The sequence below is a fragment of the Arachis ipaensis genome, chromosome B4 (assembly GCF_059453495.1).
Source record: "Arachis ipaensis isolate K30076 ecotype BB chromosome B4, ASM5945349v1, whole genome shotgun sequence".
NCBI lineage: Eukaryota > Viridiplantae > Streptophyta > Magnoliopsida > Fabales > Fabaceae > Arachis > Arachis ipaensis.
In genome coordinates this window covers 68,233,242-68,252,005 of record NC_142439.1, presented here as the reverse complement: position 1 = coordinate 68,252,005, position 18,764 = coordinate 68,233,242, and the positions used below count along the sequence as shown (strand labels likewise).

Genomic DNA, 18,764 nt, shown 5'->3' with positions numbered 1-18,764 from the left:
TAAAGGTATCTACGGTCACGGTTTTGGGAGGTGACCTAAAAGAGTCTATGGTCAGGGTTTTTTAAAAGAGGGTAACCATAGAGTATCTATGGTCACGGTTATTAGGGGTGGCCTAAGGTGGTCTATGGTCACGGTTTTTTTTTAAATTCATTTTTTATTTTTTAACTATCGCTCCCAAAATGCTGTCGTTCCCCCCCCCCCATCCCAAAATTCCCTCCTCCCTCCCAGCAAAATCCTCATTCCCTCCTAATTAATAACTTAGAACAAAAAAGAACCCTAGCTCTCACCGTTTTCCTTCCTCCCAGCCTCACCATCACCGAGCTCCTCCCAGCCCCTACCATCATCGTTTCCCTTCCTCCCGGCCCCTACCATCGTCGTTTCCCTTCGTCACAGCCCCCAAGATCGATGAAGGCAGAAACCCTAGCATCGTCGAGCTCCTCTGTCTCACCGCGAGCTTCCTGTCACCGCGAGCTTCTTGTCACTGCGAGGAAGAAGAGGAGCTGTCGTGCTCCTCCACTATCCAGCCACCGTCGAGCTAGGTTCACCGTCGTGCCTCACTACGCATCACCGTCTAACTTGGAAGAGAGAGAAAGCACATAAAGATGAGAGAGAGAGAGGGGTCCAAAGCTGAGCTCATTTCTATCACCGCCTCCACTGTCTTCACTACCACTGTTGAAGCTCTGCTGCGGCTGCTGCTGCCGTCCGAGCTGCCGCCAGGGGAAGCCGCTGCCGCCGTTACCATGGGTGGAGTCTGCCGTTGAGCTGTGCGCCGTTCAGTTTTACTGCGAGCTTCCTGTCACCGCAAGCTCACCAGCAGAAGCGTTTCTATTCGAAGAGCAAGTCTAATTATGTGAGCAAGTCTTATTCGAAGCAAAATTCTCTGGGTAACATTCAATCGCACACACTCCTTGATTGATTCTATTGATCAATTTTATATATACTTATTTAGAAATGGTGATTCATAATCATAGTATAGTGCCTTTTGATCTTGTACTTTGATGATGCTTCTACTTGTGCTTTGGAAACTTGGAAAAAATGGAGCTGAATTGGGAAAAAGGGAAAAATAAAGAATGAAGAAAAAGATTGTTTTTTTAAGTTAATTTTTCAAGTGATGAAATTTATTAAAGTTGAGTGATGAAATTAGTTTTTTCTGGGGGTTTAAAAATAGATATTTTTGTATTTGCTTTGATGTTTGAGTTTGGGAGGATGAACTTTTTCTGCCTAATTGAAACCCTGTTGAGCTGACAAAAAAAATTGTTGCCAATTTAGTTGTTGTTGCTGATGTATTTTCCGTTTAGTTTGGATTCAGAAATTGGATTGAAGAGTGTTGGTTTAGTCATTTGTAATTAAATTGAATTGAATTGCCTCCTGTAATATGTAATATAAATTGCCTTTTGATCTTGGACTTTGATGATGCTTCTGCTTGTGCTGTGAAAACTTACAAAAAATGGAGCTGATTTGGAAAAAGGGAAAAAATGAAGAATGAAAAAAAAGTTTTTTTTTCTTTTTTAAGTTAATTTTTCAAGTGATGAAATTTATTTTCATTGAGTGGAAAAAAAGGGCAACTAATTATTTTGGACGAGAAGTCACTCCTTCAAGCTAATGCATATGTATTGAACAATTGCGTTAACGTGGAGCCTTACATGAGGTAAATTTGCACTTCTCATTAGTTCTATTCCTTAGACTAATTTTTGTAGTATTACATAATAATATACATTTCTTGTAGAAAACATTGTGAGCAACAAAAGCAACACAAGCGGAAGCGGAAGTGGAACATCGTTAAAGATCAGAATAAAGACTTTATCGAGTGGTTTATGGGATGTGCCATGAAGGATGATGTTTCCGGTTGGATACGACAGCTGTCTAAGGGTCCAAATAAAGTTGCAAAATCATTTTCTGCTAATGTTGTTAATGGGTAACGATTTCATACTAAGCAACGAGAAGTGATGCGAAAAACGCAAAATGGTGGTGTTACTGTGGTGGCTGAAACTACAAGCTTTGCGAGTGTTAAGGACAAAAAACCAATCAAGGCCAATATAAGATATTATGGTAGAATCATGGATATTATTGAGTTAGACTATTATAGCCAATTTAAAGTTGTGTTATTTAAGTGTGAGTGGTTTATGGCTGAGGAAGATGATTATGGTTTGACATACGTTCATTTCAACAAAAGATGTTACCAAGACGAACCATTTGTGTTGGCAAGCCAAGCACACCAGTGCTTTTATGTGAAAGATCCATATATTCCCCGAAAGCATTATGTGATGAAAACGGTTCCCAGAGACTTGTTTAACATTGGTGTCCAATTACAGTTTGACCCTAACATAAGAGAGCCACATGAATCGGCGAATAGTCCGATACCCTTAAGTGATATTGGTGAGGTAGACTTGGTTAGACAAGGTGTGCGACCTACTATTGTTGATGTGACACCAAACAAGATCAAAGCTAAAGACAAAGAAAGTGTCTGATGATTTTGACAGTGATGCTGAATTTGAGGTAGTACACAAATTGTCCATGATGCTTTATTTTTTAACATATTTTCTAATGTATTATCATGTTTATTTTCTAATGCATTACCATGTTTGTTTACTTTATTTTCTAATGCATTATCATGTTTATTTTCTAATGTATTACCGTGTTTGTTTACTTTATTTTCTAATGCATTACCATGTTTCTTCTTTCTTTTAATTTTGGCAATGTTAGTATTGATGCTTTATTTTTATCTCTTCATGCAAATAAATTATGTTGATGCTGTATTTGACTTCTTTTTTTATACAAGATGAACAATGAAGGAAATTCCAAAAGAAAAAGGTTAAGGACCCTATCACAAATAGAGTCACAAAGAAGTCCCTTGAAAATGAGGAGTCCAGTAAAAAATTCAGGAAAAATTCAATTCACAAGTGCTTATTCATTGCTAAAACAATTTCAAATAAAAAGGGAACATGTTTTAGCTGCATGTGGGGCTAATAGTAGTAAACATGAGAAAGGAAAAAGGGCAAGATGCCGAAAAAGGTGCTGACAAGAGTTGACGATGAAGGTCAAAGCAAAATGGTAACCAAGAAGATAACAAACATTAGAGACGGTGAGGATCAAATCAAGATGCCAACAAAGAATTCCAACGAAGAAAATCATATAGTCAAGATGAAAGCCATTGAACATAAAGATCACGGTGGGAAGAAGCCGTCTAGGAAGAAGGTGCCAATGAAGAAATCAAAGGTGGAGGGTGATAAAGTCAAGATAAATACCAATGACGCTGAGGGTCAAAGCAAGAAGCTGACCAATAAGATGCCGATGAAGGAATCGAATGAAGAAGATGCCAACGAAGAAGAACATAAGATTGAGTCTCTTATCCCTACTATGACTTTAGATGAATTCTTCGAAAAATATGGGATATCATTAGATGAAAATGATGAAGAATATGAATATGATTATGATGATCTCAATCCAACCGTTGGTGATAGTAGTGACAGTCAACTCGGTAATGTCTTTATCCCTTTCTTCAATAGAAAATAGTGAAAGACACCAACGTAACTCTTGTATTTAGTAGATTACTCTTTTATTCATTAGATTAGTATTCTTGTTAATATTTTCTAGTAATGACATTGGAAATAGGTACCAAAAAGAAAAAAGTCCGTGGTCCCACCCAACTCAAGCATATTCATGCTTTGGAGACACAAATAGAGTTAACATGGTACAATGGCAAACCCATAGGCCCAACAAAGACACAGGTTCAATTGTTTAGTCGGTTCTTGGGAACACTTGCAAGAAACTCTAATTTGGTCACGTTGTTATATACTAATTGGCAAGTTGTGTCCAGTGAGACTAAAACTTCATTGTTGGATTATGCAAAGGTGAGTCGATCCTTCTCCTTTTTAAATTGTTTACAAATAGGCTTAGCATGTATGGTAAAATAACATAATTCATTGTTTTTTCATAGTCTAAATATAACATTCCTAGTGATGCTGAGCCTTGGGTGATAAATACCATTGGAGAGGCATGGAAGCAATTTAAGAAACGCATAAAGAAATATCACTATACACCCTATAACTCATTTAGAAAGATGATGAAAAATCGTCCAATGACTGTACCTGAACTGCATTTTCGAAAATTAGTTCAATTTTGGAGGCTTGATATCATCAAAGTAAGTTATTTTCACAACTCTCTTAGCTTTAATGATGGTATCATGTATTTAACTAACTCTATGTAATTTTATATTGCAACAAATTTAGGTTATTTTTGAAAAAAATCGTGAAAACAGATCCAAGCAAAAATGGAATCATCAAATGGATCTAGTTAATTTTGAATTAGTATGTGCTGAATTGGTATTTTTTTGTGCTTTTTATTTTAAGTATTTTTGCATCTTTCATGTTATGTGTGTTTACTTAGTCACATGTTGGTGGTTTCTTTGTAGCGTGCAAAGAAGAAGGACAATGAAGATCCATCACAATCTGAGATGTTTGTTGTAACTCATACGAGAAAAAAAGGAGAGACTGATTCAGGAACACAAGAGACAATTGTTAGTTTTCTGGTCTCTTAGAAAAGTACACCAAACAAGAAATGTGTTAGCTATTTTTATTTATTCTGAAGTATTTCAGTGCATGCATTTATTTTGATCCTATTTGTGTGTAATAGGAACATCTTCAAAATTTAAAAGAAACAGGATACAATGATGATGAAGCAGTTCAAACAGTTTTCCGAAAGGAAAGACATAGAAGAGTTTGTTTCTATGGTCGATCAGTCACAAAATCCTCTCTTGAAAAGGAGAAGGAAATCCGACAAATGCAATAACAACATAATGAAGTGGTTTCAACTATGGAGAAAAATCAAAATAACTTAACTTCCAAGTTGGACGGTTTAACAAACTTGATTAAAACGTTTTTGCAACAAGTCAATCCTGGTATGAGTGCAGAACAAGTGCAAGTAATGATAGAAGCCGCCCAACAATCTCCGCCTGACACGAGTAGTGCACCAAATGATACGCGGCGAAGCATTCCTCCTTCACTTGGATCGAACCATGTATCAAAGGATATGGAAGTAAGTACTGTTCAAAACTTCTAGTTAAATTAATAGTATGCTTTTGGTAAATGATATATCATGAATTTGAGTTAAAGTTAAGGTTTTAGGATTGTGAATCATTTATAATAGTGCATGGAAATTGGCTGTGTATATGTTGCTCTCTATTCTATGTTAATGAAGGAATATGTTAAAAAAAACAAAGTTCATATTATGTTGTATCTTTTCTTTTTACTCATGATGTCTCAATTGCTTGTCACTTGGTATTTTTTTGAGAACTTAATTGTCGGTTATTATAACAACTATCTATATATGAATATTTGCCAAGGTTTACTTTCTGGTGATTTGTAACATTATTTAAAAATGAATCCCACCTTTTATGTGCTAACTAATTATTAAATTAATAGTATTTAGTGAATAATGGTTGTGAATAATTCTTGAGTGTTGCTGTGGATGAATGTTTCCCTTCTTTGATGCATATGTACTGCATCATTAAAATCATTTTTGCTCTGTTCTAACATGTTTATTTCTTTTGCATGCAGGAAGACATGATGTGATGAAGAAAATATGTTCCATACAAATATCACATGGGATAGGTCTTACAATGACCTTAGTTATGTAAATGTAATATTTTGATGTGTTATGTACTTTTTGAGGTATTACATGTAATTGGAAAAATTACACTCTATTTTGATTTGTGTTGTTTAGACTAAAAATTAAATATATCTATCTTATAATGAAACTTTTATGATTTATATTTCTTGAATTTCTTATTTTTAGATTTATTTTGTGATTATTATCATTTTGGAATGTGATATAATTTAAAAAAATTGAATCTCATAAACAACAATAGGCTATAGTCACTTTTTTAAAAAATCATGACCATAGAAGCTATGGCCACGGTGAAAAATCGTGACGATAGATAAGGCTATGGTCATGGTTTTAAGGAGGGGTGACCATAGAGGCTATAGCCACGGTGAAAAACTGTGACCATAGATAAGGCTATCGTCACGATTTTAAGGATGGGTGACCATAGAAGCTATGGCCACTGTGAAAAACTGTGACCATAGATAACTCTATGGTCACGGTTTTAAGGAGGGTGACCATAGAGGCTATGGCCACGGTAAAAATCGTGACCATAGATAGGGCTATGGTCACGGTTTTAAGGAGGGGTAACCATAGAGGCTATGGTCACGGTGAAAAGGGCTATGGTCACGGTTTTAGGTGGGGTGACCATAGAGTCCATGGTCCCGGTGAAAACCGTGACCATAGATAAGGCTATGGTCACAGTTTTAAGAAAGGGTGACCATAGAGGCTATGGCCACGGTGAAAACCGTGACCATAGATAATCTATGGTCACGGTTTTCACCGTAACTATAGATTAACCTATGGTCACGGTAAAAAAACGTGGCCTAAAGTGTCAAATTTTGAAAATTGAAACCGTGACCATAGAAACCGTGATCGTAGATAAAAAAACCGTGACCATAGACCTAGGGCCACGAGAGAATAGGCCACGATAAAAAACTGTGACCATAGGTCCAAAACCGTGACCATAGATCTATGGTCACCCTTTTTACTAGCTATGGTCACGGTTTTTTACCGTGACCATAGGCCTTTTTTTTGTAGTGTTTGAAGTTGAAATTTATGAATGTTGGCTCTTGAAAGAATAAGGAAAAAGGAAAAATATTATCGATAATCTGAAAAATCTAAAAATTGATTCTTGAAGCAAGAAAAAGCAGCAAAAAGAAAAACCAAAAGCTTGCACGCGAAAAAAGAGGTGGTGAAAAATAAAAAGAAAGAAAAAAAATAAAAAGCAAGCAGAGAAAGCCAGTAACCGTTTAAACCAAAAGGCAAGGGTAAAAGGGCCCAAGGCTTTGAGCATCAGTCGTTAGGAGGGCCCAAAGGAATAAAATCCTGGCCAAAGCGGCTCAATAGAGCTGTCCTTAACCATGTGCTTGTGGCGTGAAGGTGTCAAGTGAAAAGTTTGAGACTGAGTGGTTAAAGTCGTGGTCCAAAGCAAAAGGTGTGTGCTTAAGAACTCTGGACACCTCTATCTAGGGCCTCTAGCAAAGCTGAGTCACAATCTGAAAAGGTTCACCCAATTAAAGTGTCTGTGGCATGAATGTATCTGGTGGTAATACTGGAAAATAGAGTATTTAGGGTCACGGCCAAGACTCAGAAAGCTGTGTTCAAGAATCAAAATAAGCTTAACTAGGAAAGTCAATAATATCATCTGGATTCTAAGTTCCTAAGGATGCCAACATCTCTAAGTTTCAATGGATAGTGAGATGCCAAAACTATTCAGAAGCAAAAAGCTACTAAGTCCTGCTCATCTAATTATAACTAAGCTTTATTGGAAACTTAGAAATTTATTGTATCTTAATTTTCTTTTCCATCCTATTGTGTTTTTTAGTTGCTTGGGGACAAGCAACGATTTAAGTTTGGTGTTGTGATGAGCGGATATTTTATATGTTTTTTGACATCACTTTCATATAGTTTTTAGTAGTTTTTATTGAGTTTTATTAGGTTTTAGTGTTAAAAACACATTTTTGGATTCTACTATGAGTTTTTGTGTTTTTTTACAATTTCAGATATTTTTTGGCTGAAATTGAGGAGCTGGAGGAGAAGTCTGATTCAGAGACAGAGAAAGCACTGCAGATGCTGTCCAGATCTGACTTGCCTGCATTCGGAAGAGCTTTTCTGGAGCTTCAGAAATACAAATGGAGCGCTTTCAACGAAAATGGAAAGATGACTTCCAAAATCTCAATGTATGAAATAGGTGTTGTAAATAAGGATCAATCATAACAAGCATCACCTAACAAAAAATGCATTGATAATATACTATTGCCTAATCATAATGAAATGCTTTAAATCACATGGTGGCCAAAACATGCAATTCAAAAGATTTAGAAAGCTTGAAGGCAATGTCACATGTACTTGGTATTCACAAATATTAAACATGAAAAATTCAAAATCAAGTAATAAATTGTAACCTCAACAAGGGAATCCAACAATGACAATTAACAACAATGATGTTAAAACAACATCTTATCGGTAATCAGTAGAAATAAATAGTAACGCAAATCAATAATCCAACACCTATCATGAAAAATAGAAAATTAAACAGAAATTAAACTAACTAAATAACTAACTAAAAGAAATGGTGATAGATGGTGATTGGTAGTGTTGGATGATGGTTGAAGGGGAAAATAAAAGGAGAGAAGAGAGAAGAAGGAAAGAAATGGAATGAAGAGAAGAAAAGAAATGAGTAAAAACAGGGTAGGGTCACGCGTACGCTTCATGTCACACGTACGCGTGAGTGGACGAAATGGCATGCGACGCGTAGAGGCGACACGCACGCGTGGTTGCAGAGAGAGACAGGTGATGCGTACACGTGGGTGGATTTTTGTGCTAGAGGCACAATTCCAGCCCAAAATGCGCGCAACTCTCGGGAATTTGTATGGGAGCATGGAAATTTGGATGTCAAGCGTACGCATGGGCGAAGCGTGGATGGTTGAAAAACTTGGTGTCACGCGTACGCATGGGTGACTGATGAGCGGATATTTTATACGCTTTTTGGGGTTAATTTCATATAGTTTTTAGTATGTTTTAGTTAGTTTTTAGTTTATTTCCATTAGTTTTTAGGAAAAATTCATATTTCTGGACTTTACTATGAGTTGTGTATTTTTCTGTAATTTCAGGTATTTTTCTGGCTGAAATTGAAGAAGCTGAGCAAAAATCTGATTCAGGCTGAAAAAGGACTGCTGATGCTGTTGGATTCTGACCTTCCTGCACTCAAAGCGGATTTTCTGGAGCTACAGAACTCGAAATGGCATGCTTCCAATTGCGTTGGAAAGTAGACATCCAGGGCTTTACAGCAATATATAATAGTCCATACTTTGCACAAGGATAGACGACATAAACTGGCATTCAACGCCAGTTCTTTGCCCAATTCTGGCGTCCAGCGCCAGAAAAGGATCAAAAGCTGGAGTTGAACGCCCAAACTGGCACAAAAACTGGCGTTCAACTCCACAAATGGCCTCTGCACGTGAATTGCTTAAATCTCAGCCCAGCACACACCAAGTGGGCCCCATAAGTGGATCTCTGCATCATCCATCATAGTTTACTCATTTTTTGTAAACCTAGGCTACTAGTTTAGTATTTAAACAACTTTTAGAGACTTATTTTACATCTCATGACATTTTAGATCTAAACTTTGTACTCTTTGATGGCATGAGTCTCTAAACCCCATTGTTGGGGGTGAGGAGCTCTGTTGTGTCTCAATGAATTAATGCAAGTATTTCTGTTTTCCATTCAAACATGCTTGTTCTTATCTAAGATGTTCATTCGCGCTTAACTGTGATGAAGGTGATGATCCGTAACATTCATCACCTTCCTCAAACCATGAACGTGTGCCTGACAACCACCTCTGTTCTATATCCGATTGAATGAGTATCTCTTAGATTCCTTAATCAGAATCTCCGTGGTATAAGCTAGAACTGATGGCGGCATTCATGAGAATCCAGAAAGTCTAAACCTTGTCTGTGGTATTCCGAGTAGGATTCAATGATCGAATGACTGTGACGAGCTTCAAACTCGCGAGTGCTGGGCGTTAGTGACAGACGCAAAAGGATGAAGAATTCTATTCCAGTATGATCGAGAACCGACAGATGATTAGCCGTGCTGTGACAGAGCATGTGAGCATATTCTTCACTGAGAGGATGGGATGTAGCCATTGACGACGGTGACCCCCTACATACAGCTTGCCATAGAAGGACGTGCGTGCGTGAATTAGAAGACAGAGGAAAGCAGAGATTCAGAAGACAAAGCATCTCCAAAACTCCAACATATTCTCCATTACTACATAACAAGTAACCTTTAATCCATGCTCTTTTGTTTGTTAGCAATTCAACTGATTAATATAAGTGACTTCCTGACTAAGATTTACAAGATAACCATAGATTGCTTCAAACCAACAATCTCTGTGGGATTCGACCCTTACTCACGTAAGGTATTACTTGGACGACCCAGTGCACTTGCTGGTTAGTGGTACGCGTTGTGAAAAGTGTGATTCACAATTCGTGCACCAAGTTTTTGGCGCCGTTGCCGGGGATTGTTCGTGTTTGAACAACTGACGGATTATTTTGTTGCTTAGATTAGGAAAAATTTCTCCCTTTTTTTAGAGTTTCATATTATTGTCGTGTTAAAAATTTCAGAATCCTTATTCTCTTATTAAAACCTTTTTCCAAAATAATTTTTCTATTAAATCCTATGCCAAACTTTAAGTTTGGTGTTTTCTTGTTGATTTTTCTGTGTTTTTCGAAAATTTCTTTTGGTTTTCTAAAAATTTTAAGTTTGGTGTTCCCCCCCCCCCCCCAAAATTTTCGAAAATAAGGAACCTCAGATCTAAAAATTTTAAATCCTGTGTTATCTTATTGTTTTTCTCTCTCCTTTAAAAAAAATTCAGATTTTTATTTCAAAATTTAAAACCTTTTTTCAAAAATCATCATATCTTTTTCAAAATCTCCTAACCACTCTCTTTCTCCTCACTTTTTCGAAAATCTTTTACTCATTTTTATTTATTTATTTTGATTTATTTTATTTTTGAAATAAATTAATAAATAAATAAATAAAAATATTTTTTCTATTTTACATCATCTCCCTTTCTCCATCATGGACCTAAGCGGAAATGAACAGTCCAAGAGGACTCTGGGGTCATATTCTAACCCCTCTACTGCTTCATATGGGAGTAGTATCTGCAAACCCTACATTGGAGTCAGTAGCTTTGAGTTGAATTCTCAGCTCATTATCATGGTGCAGCAAAGCTGCCAGTATTCCGGTCTTCCACAGGAAGAACCTACAGAGTTTCTGGCACAATTTTTACAAATTGCTGACACAGTACATGATAAGAAAATAGATCAGGATGTCTACAGACTATTACTATTTCCATTTGCTGTAAAAAATCAAGCTAAGAGGTGGTTAAATAACCAACCTAAGGCCAGCATAAGGACATGGAAACAGCTGACAGAAAAATTCCTGAATCAGTATTTTCCTCCAAAAAGGATGACACAGCTAAGGCTGGACATCCAAGGCTTTAAACAAGGAGATAATGAATCTCTTTATGATGCCTGGGAGAGATACAGAGAGATGCTACGAAAATGCCCCTCTGAAATGTTTTCAGAGTGGGTTCAGTTAGACATCTTCTACTGGGCTTGCAGAAGGAGCTCAGATGTCTCTAGATTACTCAGCTGGTGGATCTATCCACATGAGAAAGACAATTGAAGAGGCTCAAGAGCTCATTGATACAGTTGCCAGGAATCAGCATCTGTACCTAAGCAGCAACCCTTCCATGAATGAAGAGGTTAAAACAGTAACTGCTGAACTCAGTCCTGTAAAACAAGCTGCTGAATTCAATCAGCAATTGGACTTTCTAACAAAGCAGCTAGCCGAATTTAAAGATAGGTTACAAGAGACAAGGATGGCTAATATACATATGGACGAATAGTTTAAGCAAACAAAGCAGCAGCTGTCAAGGCAAATAGCAGAAGAATGCCAAGCAGTTCAACTAAGAAGTGAGAGAACATTAAATACCCCACCTCAAGGCAGCAAAAAGCTAAGAAATGAGCAAACCACCCAAAATTCACCTGAGGACAGTAAGAGCCCAGGGAAAAATAATTCTGGCGCTAAAACGCCAGAAAATTGGTGGAAGGCTAGCGCTAAACGCCCAGACCATGGCCAAAACTGGCGTTCAACACCAGAAATAAAGCAGAACTGGCGTTCAACGCCAGAAATGGGCAAGGATCTGGCGTTGAACGCCCAAAATGGGCAGGATCTGGCGCTGAACGCCCAAAATGGGCACAATTCTGGCGTTCAAACGCCAGGAACAGACAAGGAGTTGGCTTCTCACGTCACTCCAGCTTCTAACTCTGGCACTCAATTGCCAGCGAGGGATCAGACACACACAAATGCTGATAACAACCCCTCTAAAAAGGCTTCTTCAACCACTTCTGTAGGCAATAAACCTGTAGCAACTAAGGTTGAAGAATATAAAGCCAAGATACCTTATCCTAAAAAACTCCGGAAAGAGGAGCAGGATAAGCAATTTGCTCACTTTGCAGATTATCTCAGCACTCTTGAAATAAAGATTCCATTTGCAGAAGCACTTGAGCAAATACCCTCTTATGCCAAGTTCATGAAAGAGATCTTGAGTCATAAGAAGGATTGGAGAGAAACAGAAAGAGTTCTCCTCACAGAAGAATGCAGTGCAGTCATTCTGAAGAGCTTTCCTGAAAAGCTTAAAGACCCTGGGAGCTTTCTGATACCATGCATATTAGAAGGTAATTGCACCAAGACAGCTTTATGCGATCTTGGGGCAAGCATCAACCTAATACCTGCATCCACTATCAGGAAGCTTGGCTTAACTGAAGAAGTTAAACCAACCCGGATATGTCTCCAACTTGCTGATGTTTCCACTAAATACCCATCAGGCGTGATTGAAGACATGATTGTCAGAGTTGGGCCATTCGCCTTTCCCACTAACTTTGTTATGCTGGAAATGGAGGAGCACAAGAGTGCTACTCTCATTCTAGGAAGACCCTTCCTAGCAACTGGAAGATCCCTCATTGACGTCCAACAGGGGGAAATAACCCTGAGAGTCAATGATGATGAATTCAAGTTGAACGCTGTCAAAGCCATGCAGCATCCAGACACATCAAAAGACTACATGAAAGTTGATCCTATTGATTCTTTGGTAGAAGAGATCAACATGGCTGAGAGTCTTGAATCAGAGTTGGAAAACATCTTTAAAGATGTTTAGCCTGATTTAGAGGATTCAGAGGACATGAAAGAGCCTCTGAAATTTCTTCTGGAAGAAGAAAAACCTCCTAAACCCGAGCTCAAGCCATTACCACCATCCTTGAAATATGCGTTTCTGGGAGAAGGTGACACTTTTCCAGTGATCATAAGCTCTGCTTTAAATTCACAGGAAAAGGAGGCACTTATTCAAGTGCTAAGGACACACAAGACAGCTCTTGGGTGGTCCATAGGTGACCTTAAGGGCATAAGCCCAGCTAGATGCATGCACAAAATCATATTGGAGGATAATGCCAAACCAGTGGTTCAACCACAGAGGCGGCTAAATCCAGCCATGAAAGAAGTGGTGCAGAAAGAGGTCACCAAATTACTGGAGGCTAGGATTATTTATCCTATTTCTGATAGCCCCTGGGTGAGCCCTGTTCAAGTCGTCCCAAAAAAGGGAGGCATGACAGTGATTGATAATGAAAAAAATGAACTGGTTCCTACAAGAACAGTTACAGGGTGGCGCATGTGTATTGACTATAGAAGGCTCAAAACAGCCACCAGAAAGGATCATTTTCCTTTACCATTCATAGACCAGATGCTAGAAAGACTAGCAGGTCATGATTATTACTGCTTTTTGGATGGCTACTCAGGCTATAACCAGATTGCAGTAGATCCCCAGGATCAAGAGAAAATAGCATTCACATGTCCATCCGGAGTGTTTGCTTATAGAAGGATGCCATTTGGGCTGTGTAATGCGCCTGCAACCTTCCAGAGATGCATGCTCTCTATTTTCTCTGATATGGTGGAAAAATTTCTGGAAGTCTTCATGGATGACTTCTCAGTATATGGAGACTCATTCAGCTCCTGTCTTGATCACTTGAAACTTGTTCTGAAAAGATGCCAAGAGACCAACCTAGTTTTAAACTGGGAAAAGTGTCACTTCATGGTGACTGAAGGAATTGTTCTTGGGCATAAAATCTCAAACAAGCAAATAGAGGTGGATCAAGCAAAAATAGAGGTAATTGAAAAATTACCACCACTTGCCAATGTTAAGGCAATCAGAAGCTTTCTGGGGCATGCAGGATTCTATAGGAGGTTTATAAAGGATTTTTCAAAAATCGCAAAACCTCTAAGCAATCTGCTAGCTGCTGACACACCATTTATGTTTAACACAGAGTGCCTGTAGGCGTTTGAAACGCTAAAAGCTAAGCTGGTCACAGCACCAGTCATTTCTGCACCAGACTGGACGTTACCATTTGAGCTAATGTGTGATGCCAGTGATCACGCCATTGGTGCAGTATTGGGACAGAGGCATGACAAGCTTCTGCATGTCATTTATTATGCTAGTCGTGTTCTAAATGATGCCCAGAAAAACTACACAACCACAGAAAAAGAATTACTTGCAGTGGTTTACGCCATTGACAAGTTCAGATCATACTTAGTAGGATCAAAAGTGATTGTGTATACTGATCATGCTGCTCTTAAATATCTACTCACAAAGCAGGATTCAAAACCCAGGCTCATCAGATGGGTATTGCTTCTGCAAGAGTTTGATATAGAAATAAGAGACAGAAAAGGGATAGAGAACCAAGTGGCTGATCATCTGTCCCGGATAGAGCCAATGGAAGGGACGTCCCCCCCTTTCCTGAGATCTCTGAGACGTTTCCTGATGAGCATTTATTTGCCATTCAGGAAGCACCATGGTTTGCCGATATTGCAAACTATAAAGCTGCAAGGTTCATACCCAAAGAGTACAACAGGATACAAAAGAAGAAATTAATTACTGATGCAAAGTATTACTTGTGGGATGAACCTTATCTCTTTAAGAGATGTGCAGACGGAATAATCCGTAGGTGCGTGCCTAGAGAAGAAGCACAGAGGATCCTGTGGCATTGCCATGAATCTCAATATGGAGGCCATTTCGGAGGTGAGCGAACAGCCACTAAGGTCCTCCAATGTGGCTTCTATTGGCCCACACTCTATAAAGATTCCTGAGAATTTGTACGTAACTGTGACAGTTGCCAAAGAGCTGGCAATCTGCCTCATGGTTACGCCATGCCTCAACAAGGAATCTTGGAGATTGAGTTGTTTGACGTATGGAGAATTGACTTCATGGGACCTTTCCCACCATCATACTCAAACACTTATATTCTGGTGGCAGTTGATTATGTATCAAAATGGGTTGAGGCCATTGCCACACCCACCAATGATACTAAGACAGTGCTGAAATTCTTCCAGAAACATATCTTTAGCACATTTGGTGTCCCTAGAGTACTAATCAGTGATGGGGGCACTCACTTCTACAATAAACAGCTTTACTCTGCCATGGTTCGGTATGGAATTCGCCACAAGGTGGCCACTCCATATCATCCACAAACCAATGGGCAAGCTGAAGTCTCTAATAGAGAATTAAAGAGTATCCTGGAACGGACAGTAAATACCCGTAGAAAGGATTGGGCACGGAGCTTGGATGATGCTCTGTGGGCTTACAGGACAGCATTTAAGACCCCCATAGGGACATCTCCATACCAACTCGTGTATGGTAAGGCATGTCACCTGCCTGTGGAACTGGAACATAAGGCCTACTGGGCAACCAGATTCCTAAACTTTGATGCCAAATTAGCAGGAGAAAAATGATTGCTCCAGCTAAATGAGCTAGAGGAATTCAAATTCACAGCTTTCGAAAATGCCAAGCTTTATAAAGAAAAATAAAAAAAATGGCATGACAGAAAGCTGTCATCTAGAATCTTTGAACCAGGACAGAAGGTCCTGTTGTTTAACTCTAGACTCAGGCTATTCCCCGGGAAACTGAAATCCCGGTGGAGGGGACCATACGTGATTACAAGTGTATCACCATATGGTTATGTGGAGCTTCAAGATATTGATTCTGATAAGAAGTTCATTGTCAATGGATAGAGAATCAAGCATTATCTTGAAGGCAACATTGAGCAAGAATGCTCAAGGCTGAAGCTAGATTTAAAGCTCAGCAAGGTCCAGCTAAAGACAATAAAGAAGCGCTTGCTGGGAGGCAACCGAGCCATGGGGCAACAATCCTCTAAGCATTTTGCCCTATTTCTATTTTTATTTTTATTTGTTTATATAGAGTTCATTGACAACAAGGTAAATAATCATTTACAGAAGACCTCGGCACACAAAACAGAGAAAAAGAGCTCACTGGCAAGAAAACGCCAGTAAAAGTATATTTTGGGCGTTCAACGCTCAAAATGGGCATCCACTGGGCGTTGAACGCCAGTAATGGTAGCAATATGGGCGTTCAACACCAGAAAGGGGCACCCACTGGGCGTTGAACGCCAGTAATGGCAGCAGCTGGGCGTTGAACGCCCAGGAGAGCAGCATTTGGGCGCTGAACGCCCAAAATAGGCAGTGTTTGGGCGTTCAAACGCCAGGATAGCAAGGAGGAGCCAAACTCATTTTTCTACACGTATTTCCATTCTAATTTCAAATTTTATGTTTCAATGCATGATTTTTACATGAACATGTTAAGAACCCTGATTTCTAAAATCCTCAATTTCTAAAAAAATCCCTCTTTCCAAATTCAATCCAACTCTTTTCAAATCTTTTCTGAAAACAAATCTATCTTTTTCACTCTAAAATCTTTTCAACTAATCCATATCTTTTTCAAATCTCCATATTATCTTTTTCAAAATTCAGATTTATCTTTTTCAAAAATCTATCATATCTCTTCAAAATTAAACTATATCTTCTATCTTATCTTTTTCAACTCAATCTTTCTATCTTATCTTTTCCAATTTTTTGAAAACCCACCCCCCCATCCCTTTAAATTTGGGTTCGGCCTCCCTCCTCCTCCATCAACAATTGCACCTAGCTCTCCTTCTATCCCTCTCCTTTCTTTTCTTTTGCTTGAGGACAAGCAAACCTCTAAGTTTGGTGTGTTTATCCGAGATCACTAAGATCATGGCTCCTAAAGGAAAACAACCCACTCCAAGAGGCAAGAAAGAGAGCATTCCAAAACCACTTTGGAATCAAGGGAAGTTCTTATCTAAAGAACATTCAGACCATTATCTTAAAATAATGGGTCTGAGATCAGTGATCCCGGAAGTTAGATTCGATCTGAAAGAAGATGAATATCCGGAGATCCAGGAGCAAATTCGAATCAGGAACTGGGAAGTCCTAGCTAATCCTGAAACGAAAGTAGGAAGGAACATGGTCCAGGAGTTCTATGCTAATATGTGGCAGACTGACAAGCAAAAACTATCTGGAACTGCCTTCTATGAATTTCGGACCATGGTCAGAGGAAAGATTATTCATACCACCCCTGACAAGATCAGAGAGATCTTAAAGCTACCTCAGCTAAAGGACGATCCAGACTCCTTCAACAGGAGGATGATGAGAGCAGACATTGACCTGGATAAGATTCTAGAGGATATATGTATCCCTGGAGCCAGGTGGACCACCAACACAAAGGGTGTCCCAAATCAACTCAAGAGAGAGGATCTCAAACCAGTCGCCAGAGGATGGCTAGACTTCATTGGGCATTCTCTGTTGCCTACTAGCAACCGTTCTGAAGTCACAGTTAAAAGAGTAGTGATGATACATTGCATCATGATGGGAAAGGAAGTGGAGGTTCATCAGTTGATTTCAGCTGAACTTTACAAAATCGCTAACAAAAATTCTAAAGAGGCCAGGTTGGCTTATCCAAGCGTGATTTCTCTGCTCTGCAAGGACGCTGGAGTGAGGATGAGAATAACTGAGTATATCTCAATTGAGAAGCCAATCACCAAAGCATCAATGGAAAAACAACAAGCACAGGATGATCCCATCAAGAAGAGAGCACAGGAATTCCTCCCAGAGATCCCTCAATCTGAATACTGGGAGTATCTTGAGACGTCTGTTACTAAGATACGGGAAGCTATGGAGCAAATAATAAAAGAACAGAAGGAACACAGTCAAATGCTGACCTATATATTTAAAGAACAAGAGGAGCAAGGGCGTGACTTAAGGGAATTGAAGCGCCAAAAGTCTTCTCTTGTAGGACCGAGCACCCCAAGGATCAGAGGAACCCCCGTTCCCCCAGAATAAAGGTTGTTAATTTCCAATTTCTACCTTAACTCTGTGACAGTGTCCTTATAGAAGTTTACCTTAGGAGTCATATAGTAGTAATTAGTATCTATTTTGATTTTATCTCCAATTAAGCTATAGTTTATTTTTCTCATCATCAGCAAACATGAATAAAGTAGTAGATCTTTTGAATAAGGGGCAATAAAATTTTGAGTTTTAATAAGAGAAATTCTAATTAGTTAAATGTGGTGGCAATGCTTTCTGTCTTCTGAATGAATGCTTGAACAATGCATATGTCTTTTGAATTTGTTGTTTAAGACTGTTAAATATGTTGGCTCTTGAAAGAATGATGAACATGAGACATGTTATTGATAATCTGAAAAATCATAAAAATGATTCTTGAAGCAAGAAAAAGCAGCAAAGAACAAAGCTTGCAGAAAAAATATATATATATATATAATAAAATAGGCGAAAAAAAAAAGGGAGAGAAAAAGCAAGCAGAAAAAGCCAATAACCCTTAAAACCAAAAGGCAAGGGCAAATAAAAGGGATCCCAAGGCTTTGAGCATCAGTGGATAGGAGGGCCTAAAGGAATAAAATCCTGGTCTAAGCGGCTAAACCAAGCTGTCCCTAACCATGTGCTTGTGGCATGAAGGTGTCAAGTGAAAACTTGAGACTGAGCGGTTAAAGTCAAGGTCCAAGGCAAAAAGAAGAGTGTGCTTAAGAACTCTGGACACCTCTAATTGGGGACTTTAGCAAAGCTGAGTCACAATCTAAAAGGTTCACCCAATTATGTGTCTGTGGCATTTATGTATCCGGTGGTAATACTGGAAAACAAAGTGCTTAGGGCCACGGCCAAGACTCATAAAATAGCTGTGTTCAAGAATCATCACACTGAAATAGGAGAATCAA

General features: G+C 38.8%; 1 protein-coding gene and 1 pseudogene across 1 annotated transcript; both read left to right on the top strand.

The window, feature by feature from the left end:
• Positions 1 to 602: 602 nt before the first annotated feature.
• On the top strand, positions 603 to 2,468 carry LOC148567802 (uncharacterized; annotated as a pseudogene).
• Positions 2,469 to 2,779: 311 nt separating this feature from the next.
• On the top strand, positions 2,780 to 4,788 carry LOC110271504 (uncharacterized). Its single transcript, XM_021122453.2, has 6 exons — positions 2,780 to 3,478; positions 3,613 to 3,851; positions 3,938 to 4,141; positions 4,230 to 4,322; positions 4,412 to 4,516; positions 4,633 to 4,788. Exons 1-6 carry the CDS (start codon positions 3,001 to 3,003, stop codon positions 4,786 to 4,788), a joined length of 1,275 nt encoding a protein of 424 aa, XP_020978112.2. The 5' UTR covers positions 2,780 to 3,000.
• The last annotated feature ends 13,976 nt before the right edge of the window (positions 4,789 to 18,764 follow it).